The following is a 19,539-nucleotide window of genomic DNA, read 5'->3' on the forward strand; positions in this document are numbered from 1 at the left end:
TATTTTGAAATTAATTAAATATATTATCTGACTGTAACTATTTTGAATAACATTTTATACCATGTATTAAAATTAGGTACCACAGAGGCAAAATGGGCTCCAGTACAGTTATGTATTCACTGCCAGTGTGTCCCTTAGCAGCACACTTCACTCGCATTGCTCAGTCTATTCCATGAATGTATTTTGCTTACCTATGCTTTTACTTTGCAGAGAATAATAAAGTACTACTCAAATTAAGTCTGTGTATTTTGGTAATGAGCCCTCACCTGAGCCGGGAACATTTCTACTGTTTTCCATTGGCGCGTTACAGATCTCTCACACACCTGCTTCTGCAAAACAAACATCACAAGATGATAAAGACAAAATGAGGTAGTGACGTTACAATAAATTGCAAATATTCACCTAGTACAGCAGTAAAACAAATACTGTGTTTTTAGTGGTTATCATTTATACAAACAGGTAAAGAATATATTGTAAATGCTTTTTGAACAACAGCTGGCACAAAGATGGCTTGTGATAACTTTTAAAAATTACTTTATTATCAAATCTTTCACATTAAGTACTTGCATCTGTACTTTGAAAGACAAAAATCCTTAGCTATTCTAAATCACTGTCTTTGAGTGTTGTAAAGGGCCATACAAAAATGATTGATTAATTATTCCCATTAAAGCTGGTCTAGTTCAGGAAGAGATGTCCAGAGGCTAAACATAAAATTATGCTTTATTTTAGCTGCTGCAGGCTACAGTTTTAGTGCCATATGCAGGTCCTTCATTCTCTTGTGTCCCTGAAAAACATTAGTGTCATAATATATTTCTAATTAAAGATTACTTTTGCATGAGTCACTTCTCCATCTTGTTCGGACAGCAGCTCCACACTATCATGATGAACTTTCTGAAATGTTTTAAAAGGTTTTACATGACTCATAGCGTCTCTGTGCCCACTAAGCATTTATCAAAGCACATTTTTCTGAGTTGAGTATTTCAGGTTAGTTAAAAATCAATACAAAATATGCTGACAAACTGGAGAATGAAAAATGCATTAAATCAAATGCGCTTAAGGTTAAAGGTTCACACCATTTGCCTGTCCCACAATACAACATCAAGCATTTCTTTAATTACAGGTTTTCTTATGGCTAAAATGCAGTCTTATAGTAAGCAGACTCTAGTGTAAATATGCCACTTGCTTGTCTGCATAGAGATATAGTACACTTTTAAGCTTTTATTTGAATATAATGAATTGACATTTGATCATTTGTTCATGGAAAATAGTATTTCTATTTATCTCACCTGGTGTGGAACCATTATAACCATTCTCTCTCTTCCATTTTCTCGAACTCTGTCTTTGTCTCTCTGTAAAACAAGGTAAAACAACATAAAAGTTATTTTTTGTATACCGGCACTTACACCATTATCCCATTTTCTTTGCTCTACAAATGTATTTTTAGCAATGATATGTCACAGTTAATGAGCTTAATACTGGGACAAATGTCAGTCAGACAGAATTTTATTCCAAAATAAGTGTTAATGGTCTTCTCCAAAAAGCAGCCACAAGATTATTTAACTGTTACCTACAGTATGGCTGTAACTTCTTTACAGGTAATGTCATCAGACCAAACTAAAAGGACAAGTCTGTGGAGAGGTCACCCGTGAGAGAGTGGCAAAATTAAACTATTATTGTTTTATCAGACATCATCATATCATTGTTTTATTGCTTATTATTAACACTCCATTAAATGCAATATTTGTTTAACAGAATGTCAATACCAATCTTACCTACTGCTCACCATTATGTTTGGTGTGCTGTGATTGGCTTAGGACTGCAAACTCATGACCTATTAGATAGAAATGTTATGTTTAAAAAACTGTGTAAAACTGATATCATGGCATGTGAAAAGACTGACAGATTTGAACATGTTTTTGTTCAGAGGAAAAAGTAGCTCGGAGGCTTATCAGTTGTCAGTCTTGACCTTTCTCTGAGCGAGCGCTGGGCTAATAACTGAGATCTGACTCATGTGCACCTGAAACACAAGCCCACAGCTGTAACAAAACACCAGCCTACCCTATACATCTGTACAATAAAGAGATCGTGTAAGGAGGAGTGATGGAAGTGTCAGGAATTTTAAAGGGGTTTTAATAATATGAAAAAATGGCTCTGAGAGCTCTAAGGACTTGGCAATAATTTGTCTGTTCTTATGTAAGCACTAGGCAATATTAATATATGTCTAGTTTTTATTATCTCAACAACCACATGTCATCGCAAAGGAGAAAATTCAGTTCTGTCAACCGGACTAAAGTATTCGATCAAAAAACTTTTGTCCAGTTGACAGAATTTTATTTTCTATGGATCCTATCTGGACAACTGAAGGATTTCACACACAAAAAAAAAACAACAACAGATGATTAAATCATGTGTTTGTAAAAAGGCTACAAATCAAATAATGTCATTTTTTAAAAAGATTTTGTTTTTCTTTTCGGGTGTCTATATACACCCACCCATCCATCAAAAAACTTAGACCTGCACCCAGAGGACCCAACCCGCAGACATCCAGAGGACCCTCACCTATCTTACTTCCATCCACAGTTCCCTTTAAAAGCACACAAAGAGTGGCCAATGCCAAAAGACTATCAAAGTGGAGTGTTTCCTGGCCACTGTAGGGCACAGACACCTCAGAGCTAGTTCATTTCAAACAATAATGAAATCTATTTGTGATTAGATTGAAGTGCTTTCCTATAAAAATTTGGAGTGAGCTTTTATGTGGTCGGTTCTATGCTCATGTCCAAACAGCTCCCACAGTGGAGTTTTTTTAAGTTTTAAATATTTAAGTTCTAAGACCCACTTTTACTCTCATGTGAATTGTGTGGTCTTCTGTATCTTTTATTTAATTTATTTAGGCAATTTTTTATGGTTTACTCTTTTATTTATTGGTATTTTAGCTCTTATTTGACTTGACTAGTTTTATTGCCTTAATGAGGACTCATGGAGTTAAATAGAGCTTTATTTTATAATCCCAATGTATTTCTTTTTCTATATTGTGCAGCACTTTGGAAGCTGTTTTGTTTATGAAATGTGCTAAGCCTATATAAATAAAGTGGATTTTCTGGATTGGATTATGACTTTTATAAACCTTTAACAGACAATTAACTAAGGAAACAACTGATATAATAAACTGCTATAATGATGTCGTTTATAAAGCAAACAAATGAAAAAATTAGGGACATGTGGTGGAGGTGCATCCTGGTAGAGGTCTGCAGCCAGACTCTTGAAAACTCTTGGATCACCCAAATGGATCACCCCCATGTCAACTACCACTGTCAGGCTTACCTGGTCTTGTTATGGAGCCATTAGCCATCTTTACTTTTAAATTTTCAGTGTCACCATCCGTAAATCCACAACATGTAAGAGGGGTATCAATTAAGCCTTTTTATTTTCCCTCTCTTGTATTTAAAGCTATACCGGATGTTTTATTTTGTAGCCTCTGTACTTCCGGATCAACTGTCATGGCGGCGTCCTGAATGCGCTTGCTGCGTTATTTACCTGAGATTTATCCCCCCAAAACACCGACTTTATCATTTTTATTTAGGTGAATGGACTGAACTGCAGACAGGCGGAGATGGAGCCGAAGAAGGTGATGCAGTGGAACACCAGGGCGTCCGCTGTGTACGCGCTCGGAGTGTGGACCATGGTCGGGTCATACTTGTACTTCAAATACACGGGGAAATTTGACACACCAGGTGGGCAAGAAACACAGCAAACAGACAAAAACAAGGACTGGTTTAGTGCTTCAACATTTACCTAAGACTGATTCGCACGTTTTATGATAATATTTAATTTTACCTTTGTCATTGTCTTTGTCTTCTTTCTTGATAGTTTTGCTCAAGGGTAGGCAGTAGGCAGAGGTACATGTATATTTATTATTCTATTAGAGAGTGCCTTGTTTGTTTTCTGGTCAGCCCAAACGCACTTCCCCTTTACTTTACAAAGGTGTGGTCTTCTGTTTAAAATATACAGAGAGAACCAATTGGTATCGAGGCAGTCATATTTTCAGTAGTGGTACTTCAATCGCTGAATGCCAGTCAGTCTGATACAGAAACTGAATCATATGTAGTTTAATATAGAAGTGAGTACATGAGTACAGTAGGCTATATTTTGCTGCTGAAGTAACTTCTATCTTGTTATTTGACCACAGTTTGTTCACAGATTTATCGGTGTAATTGGCTTTGTGTTTCTTGTTGCAGAATTCACACAACCCCCAAAAACAGAAGAAATGGAGAATCCAAATGAAGTGACTTATAACACAGCTCACTCTAAAACTGTCATAGTTTATAAGAAAGACTTTGTGCCTTACACAACGCGCATCATGAACTTCATCGAGTCCTTCACTGGTGGAGCTCCACCTGGAGACAGAGACAATGGCAAATAGCTGTCTGAAAAAATGGACTAAAGGAAATTAATGGACGTGAAGGTTTTGCGTGCATTATGAGTGTCATCTAGCATCTCTTTGTGTATAATTATTTAAATTACATATTCATTATACAAAATCAGATTCAAACAAGTTGCATTCACTACTATGCTACACAAATGATGATATATTCAGTAAAGTGTGATACGCCATACACCCAATAATATTTTGGTTTCATAAGATCATAACACAAATAAAAGCTTTTAAGTGTGTACCTGATGAGGGTCTGCCACCTGTGTCCATGGAAATGTTATTGCTTTGCCTGGAATGTTCCACCATATGTTTACATTAGATATCAGTCAAAATCAGCTTGCTGTTTTAACCACCATTACACCTTTTACACACGAAGAAAACCAATCTTAAATTGTGCAACTGTTTTTGTTTAATATATTTTCTTGCATATTATGTTGTAACATATTTTTTTACATATTAGATACATATCTTATATATCTTTTATGAAGTAATGAGATGTACCCGAACTATTATGTTTAACACTTTCTTTGGCTTGGAATCACTGCAGTTCACATTGTCCCACTTACCCCTTATGTCCGCTAGAGGTCGACAAGGTTCCACGCGTTTACGGAAGTTGTTTTGACAGCGTGCTTTTCCACAAGCACAACACAACTCCACAATGAAAGCCATAATTCAGAGGGTCACCAAGGCTTCTGTGACAGGTGAGTCGTCATGTATACCATTTTTAACATTATTCACCATGCCCTAACTGTAATAAGAGAACATTATTTATCCGGATCGTGCATGCTCGCTAACTCACTGAGCTAGCTTGTTTCGCATTAGCCCCCATTCAAAAATTGTATGTGTTTGGGCATTCAGTATAAGTATTTTTGCACCAGATATTAAATTTGAACACATAATAATGGCATCACTCTAGTCTATGCCACCAGATATGTTCTTTTAAGAATAGTTTTTTAAAAATAAAAACAAAATAAATGGCTAGTTTTTAATGACAGCTTATCACATTTCTGTCCAGTCCGTTGACATTTGACATTCGTGACAACAGTTCAAGTTTAAGGTGTTCTGGTGTCGTTCCTTTTGAGATGATGTGCTTGTTCTTGCATAGTGCCTGTTAGATACACAAACCAACCTAACTTTCATGTTTCCTTGCAGTGGGAGAGGAGCAAGTCAGTTCAATAGGTCGAGGGTTGTGTGTGCTGTTGGGGATATCCGTGGATGATACACAAAAGGATGCAGACTACATGTAAGTATTTGTACAGATTTATATTTTGATGATCAGCTTTTTATGTACCCAATACTTGTAACTCATAATAACCAGCTTTTATTAAATTGTTACTTCCTGCTAGGGTTCTTTTGCAAATACAGACTTGTAATGTAACTTAATGCAACATAAACTGACATAAAAGAAGGGGCTTTACCATTTGGGATTAGTTTTTAAATGTACTCATTGTATTTATATTAGTATTTTATATTAGTTCACCACATGCCCCAGTTATGTTGTTTGTACTCAAAACAAAAATAATATCAAACCCAGTGGCAGGAGTTATTTTTCTAAAATATTGCATTCATTTTGCAGATGTCTTTTAAAAATAATATAGTAATAAATATAATCATTATGACTTTTTCAGCAAGTAAGGTGGAAATACATGTAGTTGTTTGGAATCATTCTTAAATACAGAAATAGCTGACTTTCATCTATTCTGGAGTTGCTTGGATTATTTTAGCATGTCTTCAGTCTAAAAATAATGGTCTATTTGTGCTGCTTTTTTTTTCCCAACAAGAATCTTTCTTGATCTATATTTAGTCATTTTACTTTGTCTTTTTTTAGTGTTCGCAAGATCTTGAACCTGCGCCTTTTCGACGATGAGAATGGCAAAATGTGGACTAAAAGTGTAATGGAGAAAGAGTTTGAGATATTGTGTGTGAGCCAGTTCACGCTGCAGTGCATATTAAAGGGCAACAAGCCAGACTTCCACTCAGCCATGCCTGCAGAGCTTGCCCAGCCCTTCTACAACAGCATCCTGGAGAACTTGAGAAGCTCCTACAAACCAGAGCTCATTAAAGGTTAGTTAACTCTCTTGAGGCAGCAGAGAAGTGGCAAAAATGTACTGACTCTCCACACCTTTCTGTTTAGGGGATTATTGGAAACAAAAACTACAAACACTGTTCAGCTGTCTTAAAGTCAGGACTGAATAATTTTGGAAAATATCAAATTGCTGAATTGTTGTTCAGCAACATTAGGAAGACTGAAAATATATTAACATCTAAAGTAATACAATTTCAAACATTTCAGAACATTTTTGTTCAAGTCTAAGCTATGGGTTTGCAGGTTTTATATTTAATAAGGCTCAGTAGAGACATAGTCTGTTTAATTCCCTAGACATTATCTCTTAAATAATTGAACCTTTGTGATTTGCAGACTATTCAACATGTAATTTGACACTGATTCAGAGGTTTCAATCCTATTTAATTGCCTCTTTTTTCATTGTAAGGTGAGGCTAGTTCAGAGTGGTAGGCTTGGGGCATCTTCATAGGACACGGTGGTGGCAGAGGCATTGAACTGGGTCAGGCCATGAGGGAGGAGCTGTGGAGAACACCTAGTTCTAGTCTAATTAGACCTATCCACCCCAGTAAAAAGAAAATATGATGACACAGCTCCTCTGAATCGAAGCTTGTACTGTGTTCAGATAGTAGTGCCATTAATCTCATAGACTACTACTACACATAATTTAAAGCCACATGTCTTAAATGATAACCAATTAGTAAAAGAAGTAATGTCCCTAGAACATAAAAGTTTAATAACATTGTTTTCTATATTTATAGATGGACAGTTTGGAGCTCGGATGCAGGTTCATATTCAGAATGATGGACCTGTTACCATTGAGCTGACATCACCCTCTGGACCCACAGACCCTAAGCAGGTAGACACTATTGTATTTAGTTAGTTACTTAGTTAATTAGATAATAACTATATTATATGACGTACACCTTATCATGATTACACTTCATTGTGAGAAGAAGGCATTATGTCTATAAATGTATTGCCTCAAATGTATAATAGATTAAGGATAAAATTAACTTAAGTTTACTAAAAGCCTATACCATACCATTGGCTATTTCAACTATAACCCTCTAGGTGTTGTCAATAAAGATAGATTGCATGTTCAGTTATGTAAATTGAACATGCAAAATACATGTTGCAGTCATGTATATGTTGTATTATATGTTATTGTCTTTTCTTAGCTGTCAAAGCAGGAGAAGCAGCAGCAGAGGAAAGAGAAGACGCGCTCCAAAGGTCCCTCAGAGTCAGGTCGTGACAAAGGAGCGCTAAGGTCCAGACAAGACACCAACGCCAGCAGTGGAGCAGAGGGAGATGTGTCATCTGAGAGGGAGCCATAGAGAGACTGAATATATGTTAAAATGTATCAGGTGAGTGTTAACAAAAATTATATTATTTAATGATAACACAAATAAAGCTATGTCAACATAGAAACAGCACCTGTAACTATAATATGCAAAATAATTATTAAATGTGGGAAGTAGAAACCAACAATAGAGATGATTGTTTGCCTGGAATGTTTCACAATATCATCTATTTCCATGGAGACAAATCTAAACTAGTATATGTGCACCCCACTGTCTGGAGTTGCAACTGTTGAAAATTGTTCTACTCATATACTTTTAAAAAATCATCTGTAGCTTACTTTTTCATTACTTTATCATTATCATCATATCATTTAACTTTATGTCTTCACTTTTAGATTTTTCAGGAAGGCCGTATACCTCTAGGTTGTGGACACCTGATGTGGGTCCTCCTTCAGGGAAAGCAAAAGGACCACGTCAGCCCAACATTGTCCTCTGATGCCCTCCCTCAACCTGCAGTAAATTGGACTGGACTGGTGTTTGGACAAATTTGGCTCAAGACGAATGGACATTTTGGGGATGTATCAAGAAACAGGAAATCACAGTGTCCCAGATTTCAAAGTTGTTTTGCTTTTTTTCAAGTCTTTCTTTATTGTCTGCTCTGTCTCTGTCTCAAACTTTGCTTTGAAAATTGTTGGTGGCATAAAAGCATAACCATGTGGCATGTCTAGTGGGTATAGGAGTGACTACCTTGTCCAGGCACAACTAACACTGTACTCGATTTTGAAAAAAATGAGAGAGTGCGATATTTACTGCATAAAAACATACACTGCATCAAGGTGTGTTATTGTACATTCATCTAATTATTTCAAAATAATACTGTCAGTTGGATAGTAATAGTGCATGTCTTAAAAATAATCCCTCTTCTGAACAGTTATTTTTTGACAGTTGAAATAATTCTAAACTTTATATTTGCATAATCCCTCAGTTTAGGCAGGTAGGTTCCATAGCAAAAAAAAAAGTTGACTGGTTTTAGAGTGAAGACGTTTCAGCACTCATCAAATGGCATCTTCAGTTCTGGTCAAGTGCTGATGGGACATTGCCTTATATCTCCTCCCTTTAAACAGATATAAAGCAGTGTAGATAGGCAATTTACCAATTTACATCATGAATGCATTTCTCAATTGCACATTTCTGTTTATTAGTCCAATCATATCCAAATTTCTTTCTAATGAGACGCAGTTGATTGATTTATTCACTTCAGTACTGTGACAGGTTGTGCTTCGATGACTAGATCTGTTTGCCTGCATCACAAGTATGGTATTTATTGATTATTTTGAATCATTCAGTCTTGTTTGCACATGACAGCTGATTTTAAAATATTGTTTTATAAAGATGCTATAAAAGATCCTGGTCTGTCAATAATATATGGACTTATTATTGTGCTTCTATTTATTACTGCTGAGGTAATAAAAAGGATAGGGGAACATTTATAAACAACACATCACTGGACATCACACTAGTAGACAAGGTGGGAGAAATATCTTGCATAATGACACAAAAGTATTGTCCAAGCGGAAACTAGACTGTCGACTTTTGTGGACTACTGCTTTTTCCACTGCTTAAAAAAAATACAGAAATGAGACTGGCAGCCTGACTGTCTACCCCAGGCGAGGCTGAAATAGCAGCTTACCATCACCAGGTGTGTGATACATGGATAATACAATGTAAATAGCCTTTGAGTGTCCAAAGATGTGCTATATAAAACAAATGAATTTTTCTTATTTTCTGTCGCAATACATCACATAAAATTTCATATTGTGACAAGCCTGCTTCTCCCTCCTGTCATTTTGATGTATAATGTAATTTATCTTTCTGCCAGACTCAACTAACATCAAAGTCAACCTCTGCTCCACACAAACGCCACACATAGGATCCTCCTCCATCACTCTGCCTGGTCCCTGCTCTCCAAATACCTCCGGTTCACTCACCTACGACCCCCGAAGGACCCCTGAGCTGACTGCTTTTAGCACCTGCTGCCTGGATACCGTTAGCCCCATCCCTCTGTGGGGCTGTACGCCTGTCACCTGCATCTGACAACTGCACACATGCTGTACCCTGCTCTGAGAGGCTGATGGGACCACCAGTAGCAGAGGCATACAAAGGCATGAGTCTGCTCAAGGTAAATAAAAATAGAGCTGTCTCACAAATGGTGAGTATGGGTTTTCTGCCATCAGGATTCCTGTAGGTTGTATTCACGTGTTATTAAAATTTTCTAGAATTCTGTAGTTGAAAATTAAGATGGAGAACAGGTCATAGGTCCTATGCTGGAATTTGCTGTTTCAGTGTCAGATTGCAGATTTGTTGGCCCAGTTGATGGTTAATATCTTATTACTGGGCCTATTCACATGAAACAGAAACTAGCACAAAGTTTAGCAAATGTGCAAGAGTTAAATGATCTTTTCACAGCATCATGACCATAAGATTAACTTGGTGGAGTTTTTTAAGATAATCACTAATCACTCAATCAATCAGTATCACTTTATTTGTCCCCAAGGTGCAATTTAAATACACTGAGCAGTAAAAAACAATAATAGAAAGCTCAAACAAAAGTCTCAGTGCAGCTCATTGGGTAGGGCCATCAGATCCCATGTCAGGGTAGTTTGAGGAAACTAATGGCAGCAGCAGCATCACAGCAGTGCCCAGAGGGAGCCAGGTGAACTCTTTGACTCCGCTCTGTTGTTTCAGTTGGTGGTGAGAGGGCCATTCCCTTGATGTGTTTCTTCTGGACAGCCTTCAGCCATACTTAGTGTGGAAAGACATACTTACCTTGTCTGTAACATTTCAGAGCTAGCTGATTAACATAGCTTCCTCCGCCATGGATGCAGGTAAAACAAACAGCTCAAATTACATATGGTGCAGTTCTTAGCTGGTCAAAATGTAACATAAAAAAAAAAAAAAAAAACTGTTCAGTGTGCCAGCCAGTCAGCCACATGAGCAGCCAACTATGACCAATTAAGAAATAATATTAGGGTTCAGCATTTGTGGATCATAAGTTTAGACAAGCATGTGGCAGACTCTTAAGTCGCATAGAGTGCAGCTTTAATAAAAATTTGCTCCCCTCTTCATGGGCTATAGGAAACTCATGAATAATAATATTTACAAACCACTATATAACATAATAATAATAATGAAATAGCAATAGTAAAAATAGCATCTACAAAGTGCAAAACCACTGCATGCCAATTAGTGTATCCTGAAGGTTAATGGTATGTAGCAAGTACCTTTGCAGTCAAACAATGCAGTTTACGAGAAATATTGGTATTGTAGGACTTGTGTTTGATCATGGCTATGTGCCCAGGACCCTCTACTCCTTAATTGGCTATATCTGCCTCAGTGATAGGTGAGGGCAGGGTGGACAATGGGAGGTGTGGGGGGCAGAAGCGCTGATTTGGAGCGTCCCACCAGGAAGTAGCCCAGAACTCCCTGTCCCATTCGGAAACATAGAGCTTTAATTAGACCCTTCCCTCCCTCAGAGAAAGGTGGTGATGCAGCGGTTTTGACTGCAGACTCTGGCTCCTCTCTGTGTAGATGGGGTCATTAATCTCACAGAGTGAACAGAAGTAAAAACAGTTGAGGACAAACTTCATGTTCTTCTTTATGGGACAATAGGCGTTTTGACAAAGCTTTAGTCCCCAGTGTAGAGCAGTGGTTCTCAAACCTTCGTGCCACCTGAGATAATATGTTCCTTTCTGAGTACCACAAGATCCAAACCTGGACTATCAGGCCTAATTTAGGGCTAAGCATGATCTAAAATGAGACTGAACAAGGTCTTGAATTTGACTAACCCATGAATAAGATGAAAAACTTTTTTGATGGCAGATATGAAACCATCTTTTCTCTGTTGTTTTGCTGAATTGACCTAAAACTTCTGCATGGAGACAAGGTTATTCCATCAACCCCAAGTAGTTGTGGCGTCTGTATTGAAGAAAGAAAGATGGATTAATTAGCAGTTAACAGCTAATACCATACTGAACAGCAATCCAGGCAAAGCAGGTTTCATGAGACAAGCAAGTGATAGACCCTTCTCCAAAATGTAGTATATAAAGGTATAACATATTCTTTCTATAATAAAATTATGCTATCATTATCAAATTTATGTTTTCATTTGTACCACAAGGGGGTAATAGTGATCTTGTTTTGTATTCCTTGTTGCTCCTTGAAAAGTAGCCTAACTCCCAGAACATACTGTAACATCTGATTTAGGATTTGAATTGAATATCATGTCATCGGAACGACAAAACATAAAAATACACAAAATCTGGTATTTAGACCAAAAAAAAACTTACCTGAAGGAGAGGTGCAAGAAACACAAATGTTTAATGTTGCCTTATGCTTTGTTACTATAGCAATAGACTCACTCTCATTGGGAAGAACCAAAAGTTGTACTCAAGTTGTACAGTTTCACTCTTATTTGTAAAATATATTACTCAAACAGTAAAAGTATGGTGCCTGAAAAGTACACTGTTGCGCAATTTTATTAAAAATGTACTCAAGTAAATATAGACTGCTTGTGTAAATGTAACTGAGTACTACCCACCACTGTACATACTCCCAAACCTGACTTGACTTTGGGTTACTGTTGTGACAATATAACTTCATTAAAATTCCTCCCTCTTGCTCGCTCCATTCTCTCTGTGGTGCATGTCTTTCCCTGCTCCATAGCTGGTCACTTATCTGGATCTCCACCAACGTCCCCCCAACGCTTTGGCCACTCTCTCTCCTTGGCTCTCGTCTCCATGCACCCAGGGGGAGGGGATATTACGCAGTCCTTCGAATTTTAATCTTGTCTATTTGGGATGTTTTGCAGCGGGGGCATGAGGGGTCGCTGCCAAAGCTGAACAAGTTGAATGAAAGAGCGGCCAATGGGCTAAAGCTTGGCACAGTGCGAGACGTGAGGCAATATCCAACAGACACTGCGCCTTTTCAGGGATTTAGGGCTCGGAGGGGTCAAGCGCACCACAAACAATGGTCTTATCCAAAGCAATGAAAGTGATCTAGTTGTTTTTCTCTTTGCCATGCTAAACAAACCAGAACACAGCTGATATCCACCGGAGATTTGGGCCATTTTGCAGCCCGCTCTGATCCAAAAACGGTATATGTGATGTGTTATGTAATGTTTAATCACGAGGACAGAATCTAGTTTGCTTTCTTTACTTCCCATTAGAGGGGATTTAAAGTAGATTAACTATAGTTTCGCACATCTAGTTTATTTCTTTATAAGTTTTGTAATGGTCAAGAGAATATAGGCCTATACTCAGATATCAATCAATACTAAAACTACTTTCAAAACTAGATAGTAATTTGTACAAGAATCAACAGACTTACTGAAAAGTAACAAAGAAATAGAACAAAATTATACACAATAGGGTGACTGTAGCTCAGTTGGTGTTTGTCCATTGCTCAGGAGGTTGGTGGTTCGAATCCCGCTCTCGACATAAACATCATCGGTAGAGCATCCAAATCCACTGACCCACAGGTTGGTGCTGCGATTCCAGTTCTCACAGATTAATGCTGTTCCTGTTTCCTTGGGCGTGACACTTAACCCATCTCACCCTCAGTGTTTGTGCACATTGGAGTAAGTGTTCAGGTGCTGATATATGCTCCTTTCTAATAGTGACTTGATTCAACCCAACCCCTCCCACTGACAGGGGTCTATTTTCATGCTTAATCTCATTGTTGTATAGTAGTGGGCTGAGTCGAATCGACGTAGACTCTCTAATAAAACTAAATCAAATTATACTGATCACTTTTAAGCTAAAAATATGATTCAAAAAGATGATTCACTGTTGCAATTATCAAATCAAAACATTAACTGTGATAAATGACTTTATTTGTGGTCTGATTTAGCCCTAAATATAGCCTATAGCCAAAATGATGAAGCTTGTTTCACACTGACTTTTTGCCTCTTAACCTCCTGCTGTTTGAATAATGTACTGCCTTATGTAATGTGTAGATCTTTTACATGACGCTCAGTGTATAAATATTTCTGTTGAAGCCATTAAACTTTCAGCATCTGTGTTTACAGATATATTTCGGTAGTGTACCTCTCTGTTATACTTCTGTTTGAGAAGTGAGTAGTACAATAAGATCATCACATACAGGTATTTATGCTGGTACATACTTGAGTTTTTTTTTTTTTTTTTTTTTTTTAACAGCATAACATACTTTAAAATATCATTATTGGAGAACAATAAATTTTTGCACTCTCACCATGCATGTGCTACCTTTATTGTCAAGATTTATTACATTTTTTTATTTGACATAATTACATGTTATGTCTATCTCATATATCAATGCAATATTCAATCCAGTATTATACTTTTACTTAAGTTGAGGTCCTTTGCATTTGCCCCATCCTTCAGTGCCACTGGGGGCAACCTGGGAATCCTCTTCCAGATTTATGACTAGGTTTGGTCAAAGCTATTTTAGCGTGAGGATTTTTATATATTGTATTCAGAAAATTTGATTTCATAAAGATGGTCACATACTGAGAAATGTGAATGTACTGACTTGGATGGAAGTGATTTAAGGATTTCCCTCTCTTTGGTCATGGAGTCAGTTTATAAAATATCTTCACAATAATAACATAACATTGTTTATATTTTTACATCCCTGCATTCATTAAAATTAAAATTCATATGATCTTGCCTCCTTTACTAAATACTGAAGTTGAAAATAAATAAATAAATAAATAAATAGAAGAAATTATAACTTCATGAGTGAAGGAGAGGCAGAAGGGGAGGGCCAGTTCCAAAAACATGGGCGGTGGGCTGGGCGCTCACAACAACAGATTCATTATAGTGATCATATGATGTCCTAGAATAGCTCCAACTGAGGAGAAATATATGTATGTGTGAATGTAAACAGGGCCAGTGTAAAAGCCTGAGTTTCGTGGAGATCCCAGAATACACATGCAATAAAGGTCATCGTCTTCATCTGCAAGTCATCATCAAGTACTGTCACGACGCAGTGAGCTAACATGGCCGCTCTGAGCTCTGAGTGTAGAATTGAGCCTGGGTTCCTTGCTGGGTTTCAGTTGATTTTATAGCATTCTATTAGTCATTAAAGCTGCATAATGATGTTTCTGTTCGAAGGCCTGCAACCTTAACTCTAGAAATATTATTGCTCTGCTTGGAATGTTCCACACCTTGGCATTATGGCACTATCTCCATGTCACTACCAGGTTAGGTACAGTAAGATCTGTGGAGAGTCATCCTCACTCACAGTATGTTTTTCAAGATATTTATGAGCATTGCAAATCCTGCAGTATAGTTTAAGACAAGCTGGCGACAGACCTGCCACTAAATTGTTACATACCTTTAATCTAGTCTGGGTCTAGTCATGATGGTCATGATCAGGTCACCATTTGAGAATTTACCTTTGAGATATTTGTACTTAAAGCAGAACTAAGTAACTTTCAGCGATAGAGCTCCCCCTGCAGCCCTCTTATGAGAAGACACTGTCAGTGCAGTTTGAGGTTATGAGAAGTGCAAACCATTACTATTTAATTGAATTTGTGAGTATTCCTTTTCCCTTTTTGAAGATGATTTATTTATTTAAACCATAAAATTCAGCCAAGCCTATATAACTGGGTTACATTGGGATATCCATGCCACATTAAGCACGCAATTGAAACTATGAGCTCTGACAACACCTTAACGTAAATAGCCTTTTTCAAGTGTATTTTATTCATTGCAGTTACCTAACATGCAAACCAAATCTTAATGAACAGGAGCAAGCAATTTAGGGGACACAAATAATAGATGAGAGCTTGTTTTGGCTTGATGCAGTTGCTCAGCAGAAGAGCACTAGAAAAAACTACTTAGTTCTCAGTGAATAAAGGCACATTACACAGTATGTAAATCGAGGTTTGCGTGCAGTGAGCTTATCCCATGTACCCAAGAGAGGAGCATTTAAGTACTGTACATCTGTGCCTATTTCAGAAAAAAGTTATGCGTAGTCATAAATTTTTTCTGCACCATCAACAAATACAGCTGTCCCCAAATAACCAAAAAGAAAATTATGTTAGCATTTTGCGTCATCCTCAATATGGCACCTTGAATGTATACATAAAAGAGGTGTACTTTTTTTTTTTTTTTTTTTTTGGAATGATAGAATTTGCACTTTTTTGTGATACTCAACGTTGCATTTTTCATATTTAAAGGTGTACTTCACCCTACACCAAGTGTGCACCAAGTGTGCACACTTGGTGTAGGGTCAGAAGGGTAAGTCTAGACAGTCTGCTATAGGTGCAGAAATGATGATGTAATAGCTCTGGTTGCTATGATAATGTGTGTGTTTTATGTTTTAATTTATGGTGTATGACGAGATAAGACTAAAAAATGAATTACTGCGAATGGCCCAAATCATTAAAACAAATTATTTTCTTAACTCTAACCTTAACCCTAACCTAATCTAACCTTCCTAGCCTAAATTATAATCATGTTCTTATAAACTTAGAATGTCCAAGCAACTAGTCTGAAACTTGAAGTTATTTGTTGCCTGGAATGTTCCAAGGTATATGGCATGAGCCACAGATACAAGCAGGTTGTGTACTCTTTAGCAATAAAAAAAAACACTGTACTTTACCCTGCAAGTATAAAAACATACTATGGAACATTCTAGGCAAAGAAATAAGCTTTTTTTAAAGTAATGGTTTGAGTACCTTTTCAGACAAAGGGAGGACATGCAAATTCCATAGACTCAGTCCAGTCTGAGAATCAAACCCAGGACCTTAACTACTGTACCATTGTGTGGTTAAAGATGCATATGTACCATTTCTGGGAGGATCCAAACATGCTTGCCTCTGTGGAGATATTATTGCTTTGCCAGGCTTGTTCCACTGTATGTAAACTTATACCTTGCATTCATTAAATTATGTTAGTTAGCAAAAGACCAGAGTTTACTTGGGATGTTACAATAACTGAAATATCATGATATCGTATCATCAAAAGTTTCAAAATAATATTGTGGGCTGTCACAATATATCAAATAACAAGTTGCTTTGCTTAAATACATTGTTTTATAGTAGCAATAGTTAATAAACATGGGGAACTACATATCTAATATTCATTTCAGTGACAAACATGAGACAAGACAACATGAAGAAATATGTTTTTTACTTGAATTCTTGGGATTCTGACAGTAATTCTTAGAGTTTAAATGATTTTTATGAGTATAATATAATAATGTTTCTTTGAACTGAGAAACAATTGCTCAATCTCCTAATCATTTCCCAGTTTTACATAATGGCCTTGTCTTTTCCTCCGCTGTGATTTGTTAGTGCCAGTCTCTCATCACCTCCTGTGGTCTTCCTTCCTTCCTGAGCCGTGCACTGATTCTGATACAAACTGCTGGAGGGACTTTTCAGCTAATCAGACTCTTTTTCTTTCTTTTTAATATGAAATCTTCTCTCATTTATTCAGCTGATGGAGATGATTGAGTGGTTTTAGTGATGGATAGGACTAGAAAATAATGCAAGAGAGTTCATTTTAGATGTGATAAAAGGCTGAAAGGCCAGATTGAGATGGGACATGTACAGAGGAGGGATAGTGAATAGTTTAAGGCAGAAGGATGGTTAGAGAGGGGGGCATTTTCATAGGTTTCAGCTTCCAGTTATATGATGCCACTTTGACTGTTGACTGTTCAAAGATGTAATATTTTGTTTTGAATTGTTAATTGCTATGGCATGGTCCTAACTTTTCATTATTCTGAAACCTATGGTTAGCAGACCCAAAAGAGGATTGGGTCTGACCCAATCCTCTTTTGTGTCTGCTATCCATAGTTTTTCTCACCTCCAGTTTTGACTATACTAATCTATTCCGAATTAACCAATAGAAACATGTCTATGAATAGAAATATCAAATAAAACAAAAAAAAAAGATTAACTTGGCTAAATCAAAATATCCTGGACAAAAATGCATCCACCCTCAAATCCTGACAAATTACATATTACAGTAACTTCTACTCATGTTATCAGTATGACATTCAAGTACTTCATTCAACTAGTGTGTTTTAGTTGAATATTAAATGTACACAATACATTCTTAGACCATGCAATCTCTAGGCTATGAAACACTATAACCTATAACTACTATTTTTGGGTTTTAGTGGTCTATTTTATCCTTCTGCTCGTATTTGTGATGTAACACGTGTAGCACGGCCTTGTTTCTGCTTTGAGCATCATCACCACCACCTGGCCCATCTACACTGTTCCAACTTTAAGTCTTTGGATTTTTTTATAGTTCATGAAACTATTTTAGGCACATCATTGACTTACGTTGTTTTCAGTGCCCCACGCAGGGTTGCTGCTCTTGTACACAGCGGTGATGGAGGAGAGGAAGAAGATCAGCTTTGAAACTCAGTCTTGGGAGCTTGTGGAGAGGTAAACCATGACCCAAATATGTCTCATGTTTTGGCCCTGGTGCGATACAAAGTGGGATAAAACTGTATCTCTCATTGGCAATGACTGCAGTGCAAGTGGTAGGGAGGATACAGGAGTACATTATTGATGTCCTAAATCAGATATGATTGTTTTGCCTGGAATCTCTCAAAGTCTAGCATTAAACTTCTAGAAAGAGATGTGATACTACCAGGTCAAGTTCCAGGTCAGATCTGTGTACAGACCAGGTCCTACATTACGCAAAACTGACTATTGTGAGCTTTAAGCCATGTTAGAATATTGTTACCTCATCAAAAACATACCTGGAGTGATTTGTTTCTTTCACACATATTTGAGTAATTCTTTATTATTAGTCTGTCTACATTGCAAGGCTCAGAATGATCTGTTCCACCTTGAGTTGTCATGAAGAGGTAGTTTTCAAGTTAAGTGTAAATGAAACAAAACATAACTCCAGTTGATGCGGAAATGACATTATAACATAGATCACAAAGCAGTGTAATAGCGGCTTTCTAAAGTAATACATATTTTTCGGGTTATTTCAGAGCTAATAAAATGCCAGCTAGGTAACTTTATTGTAACACTGTGGAACAGTCCAGCCAAAGCAATATTAACTCTAAGTAGAAAATCCTGTTCCTTGCATATAAATTGCCCTTCTATTGTGAATAGAATTTTGTGCACTAAAGGGATTCCTGATGCAAAACTATGATAAATATTTTCCATAGGTACTATCTTACCATATGCGCTTTAAACCAAAATATCAAGATGACCAAAGTGCCCCTACTCCCTCTACCAGTCACATGTAAAATGCCCAGGCCAGTCACAACTCTATGGTTTCAAAATACAATGTGCTTAAAGGTCCTATATCATGCAAAATTGACTCTTGTGAGCTTTAAGCCATGTTAGAATGTTGTTACCTCCTCAAAACCAGCCTGGAGTTGTGTTTTGTTTCATTCACACAGTATATGTTTGTGTAATCCTTTATTATTACTCTGTTTACATCTCTGAAACTCAAAATGTCTTGTGATGCCATGAAGCAGTACTTTTCAAGTTAATAGCTACCGTTTACCTTTAGTTCAGTAGAAATGGCCAATTCCAGGACTGAAATAATCCAAATGATTCTAGTGAAGGCATATGGGCTTTAAAAACTCAGTGGAGTACTTCCTGTAATACCACATGAGATCCTAGGGTGGGACAGGGTTTTCTGTATGAAAGAAGAACTCTGCTTAAATATACAGAGTGAGTGTGAATGAAGCAAAACTCCAGGTATGTTTTTGATGAG

At 37.1% G+C, this 19,539-nt stretch overlaps 2 protein-coding genes across 2 annotated transcripts; both read left to right on the forward strand.

Moving 5' to 3' along the window:
- Positions 1-3,466: 3,466 nt before the first annotated feature.
- Positions 3,467-4,678, forward strand: LOC129410449 (small integral membrane protein 26-like). Its single transcript, XM_055158712.1, has 2 exons — positions 3,467-3,731; positions 4,236-4,678. Exons 1-2 carry the CDS (start codon positions 3,611-3,613, stop codon positions 4,418-4,420), a joined length of 306 nt encoding a protein of 101 aa, XP_055014687.1. The 5' UTR covers positions 3,467-3,610; the 3' UTR covers positions 4,421-4,678.
- Positions 4,679-4,806: 128 nt separating this feature from the next.
- Positions 4,807-9,222, forward strand: dtd1 (D-aminoacyl-tRNA deacylase 1). The gene is made up of 6 exons (XM_020939874.2): positions 4,807-5,133; positions 5,585-5,675; positions 6,261-6,496; positions 7,256-7,353; positions 7,676-7,861; positions 8,194-9,222. The coding sequence occupies exons 1-5, from the start codon at positions 5,091-5,093 to the stop codon at positions 7,829-7,831; spliced, it is 624 nt and encodes a 207-aa protein (XP_020795533.1). The 5' UTR covers positions 4,807-5,090; the 3' UTR covers positions 7,832-7,861; positions 8,194-9,222.
- The last annotated feature ends 10,317 nt before the right edge of the window (positions 9,223-19,539 follow it).

Source organism: Boleophthalmus pectinirostris, unplaced genomic scaffold, assembly GCF_026225935.1.
Source record: "Boleophthalmus pectinirostris isolate CB_2022bp ecotype Guang Dong unplaced genomic scaffold, ASM2622593v1 HiC_scaffold_22, whole genome shotgun sequence".
Lineage (NCBI taxonomy): Eukaryota > Metazoa > Chordata > Actinopteri > Gobiiformes > Gobiidae > Boleophthalmus > Boleophthalmus pectinirostris.